The sequence below is a fragment of the Egretta garzetta genome, unplaced genomic scaffold (assembly GCF_000687185.1).
Source record: "Egretta garzetta isolate BGI_Z169 unplaced genomic scaffold, ASM68718v1 scaffold202, whole genome shotgun sequence".
NCBI classification, from domain to species: Eukaryota; Metazoa; Chordata; class Aves; order Pelecaniformes; family Ardeidae; genus Egretta; species Egretta garzetta.
This window is the reverse complement of record NW_009258891.1, coordinates 118,948-129,676: the sequence shown is the minus strand read 5'-3', so window position 1 is coordinate 129,676 and position 10,729 is coordinate 118,948. Positions and strand designations below refer to the sequence as shown.

The following is a 10,729-nucleotide window of genomic DNA, read 5'->3' as shown; positions in this document are numbered from 1 at the left end:
CTAAAAAGATTTTCCCCATCTTTCCTATAGGCACCCTTTAAGTACTGGAAGGCTGAAATAAGGTCTCCCTGCAGCCTTCTTTTCTCCAGGCGGAACACCCCCAACTCTCTCAGCCTGTCCTAATAAGAAAGGTGCTCCAGCCCTCGGTTCATTTTAGTAGCCCTCCTCTGGACCCGCTCCAACAGGTCCATGTCCTTCTTGTGCTGAGGGCTCCAGAGCTGGACGCAGTACTCTAGGTGAGGCCTCACCAGAGCAGAGTAGAGGGGCAGAATCACCTCCCTCAACCTGCTGGCCGCACTTCTCCTGATGCAGCCCAGAGTACGGTTGGCCTTCTGGGCTGCCAGCGCACATTGCCGGCTCATGTCCAGCTTTTCATCCACCAGCACCCCCAAGTCCCTCTGGGCAGGGCTGCTCTCAATCCTTTATTCCCCCAGCCTCTACTGATACCAGGGGTTACCCCGACCCAGGTGCATGACCTTGCACTTGGCCTTGTTGAACCTCATGAGGTTGACACAGGCCAACCTCTTCAGCCTGTCCAGGTCTCTCTGGATGACATCCTGTCCTTCTGGTGTGTCAGCTGCTTGGGGTCATGCGCAGTGTTGCTTGCTGTGACATAGAGGATGACACCAGCTTCCAAATCCTGCTGATATCTCCTGGGTGGTTCTGACTTTGGTGACTACATATCAGCTTGGAAAGTATCTTTCATACCATTTAGGAGCTGAGAGATTGATCTTTTTGTCCATCTTCTCTCCCTATTGTGTCATCCACCTGGATTTACTTCCTACCCTTTTCCTTCTTGCCTGGGTGTCTTGTGACTCCTACCCCATCTTCCCACCATCATCTCTTAAAGGCCTGAGTTTTCATTTTAAGCTGTTGCTTTTTTTTTTAGACCATCATTAGTTTCCTGAGCTGGAAGTCCCCAGTAGCTGCAAATAGATGGGCTGGGATCTCGATGACCTGCTAATCTCAGTGCCATCGGCCCCTGCCATTCTCACAGCCCTCCAGCCGCTTGTTTCTTCTGTTGCTCCCATGGCTGTTCGTTCCCTCTCCAGACTGGTCTTCTACAATTCTCTACAATCGAAGAAAAGCCTCTGGAAAAGATTCAGTCAAGGCAAGACCTGCCTCAAATCCAGTATCATTTACCAAAGGAATTGGTGATGCTGGGATCTACAGTCGATCATCTACCTGGACTTCCTTCACTGTAGTTTTACAGAAACCAGGCTGCTATGGCAAAGACGGGACTGTCCTCAGCTGTACAAGTAGTTGGTTTAAAGAGAAGAAAGTCAATTCGGTTTCAACAGTCGGTTTCTCAACAGAAGGAAGAAGTCCCAGATACTCCTGTTGGAGCTTGTACGCTTCAATATTCACAAATTATTTAGAAAACCGGGTGAAGAGCGAAACGTCAAAGTCGGTTTCTCAACAGAAGGAAGAAGTCCCAGATACTCCTGTTGGAGCTTGTACGCTTCAATATTCACAAATTATTTAGAAAACCGGGTGAAGAGCGAAATGTCAAAGTTTGCCAGTGGTATAGCTCTCAAGAAACCTGAAAAATGCCTCAGCAGGTTCTCATACCACCAAATAACTGAGCAATGAAACAAATCATGACATTTCGGTGTAGATGAACGAAAACCCCTGTGTTTCTACACAAAAATGAGCTCTGAATGAGCTGTTGCGTTCAAAGGGATCGGCAAATTTAGTAGATCAGTCCACAAAAGTATCAGCTCAATAGTGAAGAGCCCAGGAACGTAAGAAATTATTAGGGAGGTATAGAGAGCAAACCAAACCCCATCAAAATGCCACTGTAACTCCATGCTGCAGTGACGTTTTAATCAGTATAGTTTTTCTGGTCCATCCATCTGAAAAAGACTGTGTGTAACTGAAAAGCTATGGAGGCGGTCAAAAGAAATGGTCAAAAGTTTGGGATAGCTTCTGTTCAGGGGCCACCTACACCTTCCCAGTCCAGGAAAAGAAAGGCTGAAGAGTAAGATGAAAAAAGTCTACAAATTTTTTTTTTTTTCCCCTGACATGGTGATTTGAGGACTGGTTACACTCACCTCAAAAAGTTAACAGGAAAATATAACAGACAAAGGGAAAAAACCCAAAAAAGGGGTATTAAAGATAAAGATACCATGTCTTCTTCAGAGCGATCGTAGCTGGGAAATGAAAAGCACCACTGAAGCCTCGTGTATGATCATTGTGTCTTCGTACTATTCTCCAGGCATCCACTATGGGTCTCCATTCTGATCTCCTTCCCCATGTTGGTGTCTGCTGGAGACACGATGATGGGCTGGATGGATCTTCAGACTAATCCAGCACTGACTACTTCTGCTTTTATATCTCGCTACCGACAGCGGTGCCATCTCCCTTTCCCTTTGCCAGAAGCTCTCTTCGGACTGCACAGTAACTGCTCTATGCCTCTCACATCCACAAGAGGACAGGCAGAGCTCTGCCAAATTCTGCCTCCCACTGCCAACTGCGCCACTGGAAATCGGTCACAATTTGTCCACTCAAATCACACAACTGCAGGAAACTCAGGGTCACTTCCACGCTGTCCAAAACAGTTTGGAAGCTGAATCTGCACATCCCTGACGACATGTATCTACACATTAACTCATTTTCCAGTATTTCTGCACACTTCCAGCCCCAGCAGCTGACCGCTGGCTTGCCAGGAAGAAGCTGGACCTGATGGACTCTAGGGTGCCCAGCTTCCAGATGACTTCTCAGGCTAAATGGCTGGGACAGACCCCTGTGAAGACTGGGGTCCTCATACAGAAATGCCGGTGCTGTGGTGGGTTGTCCTCTAGCTGAAAAGTAACACCTTGCACATGTTCCATCCAGATGCTCCAAGTCATCAGGTTAGGCTGATGTTGGCAGCTGGCACAGGATTGTCTTTGCTTCCCAATCCATTTTGTCCTTCACTCTCTGGACCCAGAAATTCCTACAAGGTCTTCTGCTGACTCCTCCTGAATATTTGCATGGAAGTCATAGTTTTAATCCATAGCCAAAATCCATGGTTTTCATATTGCTGTGTACTTAACACAGCAAGCATGGTGTGTAACTGCAACGCCTTCTGCCATCCAAGGCTGCACAGGGATGGCTGCCAATAATTCCCTCTCCTGGGGCCACAGCCAGCATTCCCAGGGCTGTAGTTTTTCTGTCACAAAGAAATTCTCTACAGATCATAGGAGTTCAAGGATGAACAGTGCAGAAAAATAGAATCTGTGCTACAGATAACGCGTCTGGATGAGGAGCAGTTCCAACAACCTGCAACGTCCTTGGCTGATGAAGTCCCTTTGCTCCCACTGTTGGCGCAACTTTCCTACATCAGCACACCAAGTGGCTTCTCTTGGCTCTTAGTGATCCTTTCGACTTCGCATTGATGCTGTTCCAAGACAAACATCTCTCTCTCTTCCATAGATGGCTTGGAACTTTAATAGAAGTTTCTTTCTGAGCAATAAAACAAATCTTTCTTTCTGACTTGCGCCAATGTTTTCCATTACTAGATCCCAATGAAATAGCCCATTCACTTTTTGCCACCAAATCCTACTGGTCATCTTTCTTCAAAACCTTGCAGAGGATTCTCCTCCAAATTTTCCTTATCTTACTACCGTCTCTAGAGAAAACTCGGGCGAATGGATCACTTTTCCAGAGTAAAAAGAGGTTCTGGAAGAAAGAAGGTGGCGTGTCGTAGAATGTCAAACCTGGAATCCTCCCAGCGAATGGAAGTGAACTTGGCTTCATTAATTTCTTCGGACATCATTGGAACATAGAGGAAAGACTTCTGGCAGAAGACAGTTAGGACAGGCGAGCGATGTCCGTTGGAAGAGTATCTCAACGGGTGACTGCAGCTACAAGACACAAGGCTGCTTCTGTCTCCTTTCTGGTTGCCGCCCTGTCTCTGGCTGCGATAGTTTGTTTCCTTCATAGCAGCCCATGTGGTCTTGCATGACATTAAGGCTTTCTCCTTTTCTCACTCTGCATCCCTCCCAGCAAGCAGCATGGGGACAGACACGAAGCTGGGAACGGACACAGCCAGGACAGTTGCCCTGAACTGATCAAAGGGATATTCCATACCATATGAGGTCATGCTCAGCAAATAAAAGCTTAATGAGAGAAGGAGGATGCAGGGATGTTTATGGTTACAGTATTTGCCTTCCCGAGTAAACATTATGCACGCTGAGTCCCAGGAAATGGCTAAACATGTCTGCTGAGGGGACACAGTAATTGAATTCCTAATTTTGCTTTGCAGCTTTTGCTTAAGTCTGTTGAACTGCCATTACCTCAATTCACAAGTCTTGCCTGCCTTCTATTTTCTCCCCATCACACCCACATACATGCAGGGAATATTCCCACTTTTCACACAAAATTATTGCCTCCTCACTACTGCTTGTATTTCACAGGCAGGCCTGGCCCAACTTACGCTTCTTCTGCGTTTTCTGGAAGAAGCACGGATGAAACTGCAGACATCTTCCTCACTGGTATCACTGGCTGCTCAAAAAAAATCATCTCCCATAAATTAGCCTCTTCGCTTCACACCTTTACCAATAAAGGCCACATCTGTGCACACCTGCTCCATAAGCAACTCAGCCTCACCAGCAGGCTACAGGATGCAGGTCACTGGTCCAACCCACAGTCCTTTCCTCAGGCGCTCAGCGGTCTCGCACGTGCTCTCAGCTCTGCGATACTTGGGCTGCATGATAACATGGGTCACGAGGCCCAATTCCTTTACATCATTCTCTCCGCTGTGCATCAGCCCTTCGTTAGGTGTCTGTTTCCCTGTGCTGAACTATGGGATTTCTGCTCCCAAACCACTCACCCCATACACAGTGAACCCACAGATGCCTGTGATATATCACCTCTACTTGCTTGCTCTATCACAGGCAATTGCCTCTTACACAGTAATCTCAATCATTAAAGAGTTTAGTTCCATTACATACCTTGCGTCTTCACGCACCATTGCGTGTTCGGTGTAGCATCTTCTCCTACACTTCTCTATCTCAAGCTCTTCAGAGCAGGGACCATCATCTTCTTTCCTTGTAAAAGGCTGTCCTGCCTCTCTAATCTGCTTCTTCACACTGTCAAGGTGCATCTTAATAAGGAACATAGGGCTGATACGGTCTACTAGGCTTTCCAAAGATACATCTCCAAAGCAACATCCTTTGCCAAAACCCTATACATACACAAACCTTGCAGATGAAAATTTGATTAAAATACAGAAAATAAGAAGAGTAGCCGACAGTCTCCCATGAACAGAAAACAGCAATGGAGTTCTACAGGGATCAGTGATGTTGAATATAACCATAAATGGACAAGAAAAAAACAATGACGAATCCTGTTGTCAAAACAGTTATTCATGGCAGTAACAATGAAGACTGGAGAACTGCAGAAAAGCCTTATAAGGTTCAATGACACTGACAACAGAGGGTAGTGAAAGGCGTCCATACAACCCATGACATCCTGGGAAAATACACAACAAAGTTCTATACAAATTATACTGGCCAAGAAAGTTTGAGTGCACATTCTCTTGTACAATGCAAAACTAAGGTAGCATCAAATGAAGGTAGCAAGAGACATGGTTCAAATAATGACTGAACAACTGAATGGAAAAGATACTCATCAAAAATTATTAAAGATACCACCCCTGGATAAAGAAATATGCCTTTTTTGCTTCAACAAGTTATTATTCAACATAACTCTGTTTCAAAAAAATACACCTCCCCCCACAAAAACAACCCCACAACCAAACTTCAACATTGCAAAGCTGGTAAAGGCCTTATAAAGGCTTACAGTAGTAACGGTAAGAGGCACGTATCCAGGTAACTGTCAGCAGGGGTTTCCACTGCTTCCGTCTTCACAACTGTAAGAGGTCGTGTATAAATACCTGCATTATTACTGCCTAAAGTCTAATTCCCAGATCATTTAAATAGCATTTATTAAATACTGACCATAGACCTTTTATGACAATCGACAGTTCTCAGGAATTCACAAAAGTTGTCATGCACTATAAAACATTAGGAAAACAAAAAAGTATCTACAATTGGGGTTTGCAATTTACATTCTGTTTCTAAGAGACAGGCCACAGAATTCCAAAGTGGGAAAGTTTATTTGCTAGGACTAATAGAGAAACCCCTCAATTCAAAATATAGACAATACGTCAATACAAATGCCTATCGTCTTCTGCATTCTTTGATACATATCATGTCCCAGAAGCAGAATTTGATGGTCCAAGTCTTTTATTTCTGGTATTTAACATGAAATCTATACTTTTCTAAATACAAACATACCATAAGTCTTATCTACCAGAAATATTCACGTTTGTTTAAACAAAGAATTTCTTCTTCAAGTCACTTAAATGAAGATCACCAGCTTCAGTATCTCAGCTTTGCTGCATTTTCCTACGCACCTCTTCAAGTGCTGCTTCGCGTTCTCTTAAGAGCTGTTTAAGTCGTTTTATTTTTTCATCCCGTATTGTTTCATCCAAGTCGGGGGGAGTCAAAGGGAAAGCATCATCTCTGAAAGAACCTTCAAGAACTGAAGTATCCTCTTCACAAGACACTAAAACTGGAATATTTGAGTCTGTAATGTCACTATATTGAGAGTATAGGTCTTGCTCAGAGTCCCTCCCTATGGGTGGTACAAAAGCGTCTGTGGAAACACTTTGCTGTGATAAGACTGGTGGAGGTGAGACACTCCTATTAAGTACACTGGAACTTGAGCTGGTATTTTCTGAACTTGGACTTGGGGTTGATTTGACTGAAGTTTTCCTTCTCTTTCCACTGTCTGACAGAGATGAGGATCTTATTTTTCTTTTTTTAGTCAAATCCTCTTCCAGATCCACAATTATCTGTACAGCCAAGAAACATACAAAATACACTTCTGTTAAACAGAGCACCATTCTACATTATAACATCACAGTTCACTAAGCACAAATTATAAGTTATTTCTTGCAAGCTTCTTAGAATTACAATATGGAAGAGGGTTTATTTAGCAATTTGAGCAAACGTACTTCCACATTCAATATTTTTCTAGCAAAGAACTCCCAGTTAACAATTCCAGAACACTGGATTTCTTCCTTCGTCAACAGTGCACTTCTGCCTTTCCTGTGCATACCTATCATCTCCAGTTGCTGCTTAAATTCTTTAACTGTAGCATAAGACAAAAACTTACCAGCTAACAGCAAAATTCAAAACATAGAAGAATTCTTCATGCTTACATTTCCAGAAAGCTCAAATATTATTGCTAATGTCTGTCACAAGACTGCATTCCTCCCAAATGTTTTGTTGTTTAAACGCTAATGTACTTTACTAAGAGCAGCCAGTAGATCTGCTCAAAGCAGGGCTCTTAACATAGAATTACTAAAACCTCAGAAAGCCTTTGACTGGGTAGAGCAGAATCATACAAAAGAAAATTTAGAACCCAACTGTTGTCCAAAAAGCGGATTTGTGGTCCAGTGTGCAATAAGTCAAGCGTCACACACTCAGAAGAGACTTTGCTTATTTATTTCAGGTTTGCACAATCCTGGGTGCTAGGTGGTTTACCACAAATCAAGCACACCTCGGTTAGCACACAGCAGCATTTTATACACTCAGAGCAAGAGTTACCAGTTATTTCACAGTCACGCTTTATCACTTCTGTTTCTTACTGGTTCCTGTGAGCCTCGCATAGACTCAAAGCTACAGTAGCCTTTCTTCGTAGTATGCATGCTCTGTGAGGAAGGGTCTTCATCTGGGCAAGGGCCTTTTGACCTGGAGGTGTGATTTTTAGTATTCTAATGATGGTAGTTCAGTTAAGGATACATGGACCTTGGGCTTGCTTGCCAAGTTTCAGATGTTTTCAAAACATCTCGATTAGCTGTCCTTTCCAGGCCTACTTGCTCCAGGATGTCCTTGTTCTAAGAATGCTAACTAGATTTTTCTGATTACAGATGATCAAATGTTCTTCTTACTGTTTATCAAACCATTCTAAACTTCTGAGTTAGCCCTCAACACTACGGCTGAACAGAACTACTTTGGATGGATAAAATAGTGTTAATGCATTAAGATGGAAGTCCTTACATCGAGGGAACCTTTCCAGAAGCGCCCAAGCAAGTTCCTAGCCGATGACAAATGACTAAGTTTATAAACACATTTGTAATTCTAAAGATTAGAGAAGTACACAGGTAAATTTCATTTAATAAAACCACACCATGACTAAGTGGATACCTTTCTTTGGAAGTCAGCCACACCTAGTCATGTGAGTGACTGAAATGCCTTGAAATAACGGCACTCAGCTGATTTGAAACTCAAGGGTAAAGCCTCACAAGAAACTATTCTACTATTTATCTGCTAATATCCATTGCACTACTGCATAAACAGAACTGTTTGCAGAAGGCTACATATAAATCAGGACACAGAGATATGGGTTCTATTCCAGTAAAGACTATCCCTTCGACTGTTCAGCCACCACTGGAGGGTCCAGTCTTCTTCAAAGCATTTGTTCTTCAAATCTCCTCCAGTGGAACCCACAAAAGAGGATAAAACTCGTAGATGGTACTCAAGCTGTACTGAAATCACACAACTCTGTTTCGGTACTCAAACAAGCCCTAGGAACAACCCTCACAGGGACCGTAACAATTACTGCCTTGCCCTGATGAATCCAGAGGCTCTGTATTGACTATACATATGCTGCTTTCTGAATGTGTTGCAGTACACATTTTAGCACTGAAAAATGTCAAGATACCTTCTCCTCTTTAATACATTCCTGATGTTGATTTGTTATTTCCACATCTAACGATGATGAACTGCAAGACTCATTTTTCCTTTTCAAGCTGTCACTGGAAAAAACCCTTTCTTCTGGTTTCTCATAAGAGGTCCTTAATGGTATTCTCTTAAGGTACACTCTCTCCTCCTTAGAGAGACCAAATTTTTTCCTTAATTCCAAGTATTGTTTCCAATGTGGCTTCTCTTGGTGTTTAATTTGAATAACCTTTCCCGGTGAATCCATCTTTCCACACTGGATCTGAAATATAGAAACAGTGAGAGAGCCATCAATCACACTCTCTCACTCTCTCCCTCTTTCTCCATACATATAAACTAAAAACTAGTTACTAGAAAGACAGGTGAACATTCATTTTGTCTGCCATCCTCCAAGAGTTACCTTTAACACAGGTAAGCCAATTCTGAGAAATTCTATACGTATCATCATAGGTTTAACACTCTTGTTAGTTATTCAAAACCCCAAGTACACTGTGGAACATCCAGAAACTGCACAGTCCAACTCATAAACCACAGAAATAAAAGAAGCAACAAGGAAATCACCTGTTCTAAACTTCAAAGTAACAAAGGAAGATGATGGAAGATCAGACAGCGTCTTTACGGTGTCACTTTCAGACTGTTGAACACTTTTCATACTTGCACTGTGGTCGATAATACTAACAAAGCACTATGAGCCATCTCTCGTATCTAACCTCATTGGAACCTGAGCCGTTTCTGATCTTCAAGTTCAAGCTCACGTCAGTATGGCTGGCAATCCATGGGCTTGCAAATTTAAAGACTAAAAGCAGCAAACGTGATATGCTGGGTTTCACAGAGGTTAAAGCAAATGAGCATGCTAACACGTGGCATCACACAGCACTGAAGTAAAAAAAAAAGTCTACTTTAACCATTTTTCAGGTGAGGAACAATCAAAAAAGAGGCCCTACAGTCTGCAATGATGTCTAATATTTGCACAGATATGCTTAGCTGACATTGCTCTTCTGCCTGGTCAACACAAGCAAGTGTAAACTAGCTTCAGAATGATTTTTTTTTTTTTTTTTTTTTAATCGGGGGGCAAATTCTTTCTGCCCTCTTGTTTTTTTTTTTTTTTTTTTTAATCTGGAGGCAAATTCATTCTGGCCTCTTGAGCAACTGAAAACTTGTCCTACAATCCTTCATGGGTAGAGTTTCTGGGATTTGAGGCTAAGGACTTTTTACATATTTTGCAACATTATGATATTAAAAGAATATGTAGGTCTAGCCTGAAGGGGGAAAGCCATTAAAGACCTCAAGAGTTTCTTCTGCCTGACGTGAAACCATGAGTCAAAGGAGGTGGATCCCTCCCCATCATGGGATGAAAGGAAGGAAACGCAGCTCCTGCCTTTGGCTGTCTGAACTAGCAGAGACTGGAGCTGACTTAGTCATCTTTGAATGACAAACCCTCTTCTTCCACCTTGTTTTCCTCTTGTGTAGCTGCAAACTTCTCTACGTTACACGACACCTACAACACAGTCAATGGCTGTGCTGCGAGAACATGGCATCGACAGCAGAAAGCAGAGAGCTCCCAAAGCTCAAACAATTAACAACTTCCCTATAGCTTCAGTTCCTACCAACAATTTATCTTGTGAGGAAACGGAAAGTCACCCTTTCCCTGCCCCTTTCTTTACGCATTTTCTCACTTGCATAGTGCAATCTTATTGGAAAAAAGAAATCATTTATTGATTAGAATCCCACTTTAGACCAGCATTTCCATTGCCAGGATACCTGGTTACAAAAAAATCTGTGAACTTAACAGCCATTTTATTCAAATAGAGCCAGGACCACAGAACAATTTAGCAGAGACTGAGGTGGGCATGGTTATTGGAGACAGTTACCTTTTGCCAGTCTTCACTGAAAGCACACTCTTGCTTAGACTGAGGTAAAACAGCACTTGCTGCTTTGGGGGAATGAATCTTTTCTTTGCCATTTTGGCACACATTTTCCTGCGTCCCTACTGC

General features: G+C 42.9%; 1 protein-coding gene across 1 annotated transcript in view; it reads right to left on the bottom strand.

Annotated features, from left to right (window-relative positions):
• Window positions 1-4,426: 4,426 nt before the first annotated feature.
• The window catches only part of LRIF1 (ligand dependent nuclear receptor interacting factor 1), a 7,683-nt gene continuing 1,380 nt past the window's right edge, over window positions 4,427-10,729 (bottom strand). The window contains 4 exon segments of the mRNA XM_035889736.1: window positions 4,427-6,394; window positions 6,397-6,844; window positions 8,719-8,997; window positions 10,607-10,729. The exon segment at window positions 10,607-10,729 is cut by the window's right edge and continues 38 nt beyond it. Of these exon segments, the coding sequence (XP_035745629.1) occupies window positions 6,369-6,394; window positions 6,397-6,844; window positions 8,719-8,997; window positions 10,607-10,729 (876 nt within the window). The 3' untranslated portion in view covers window positions 4,427-6,368.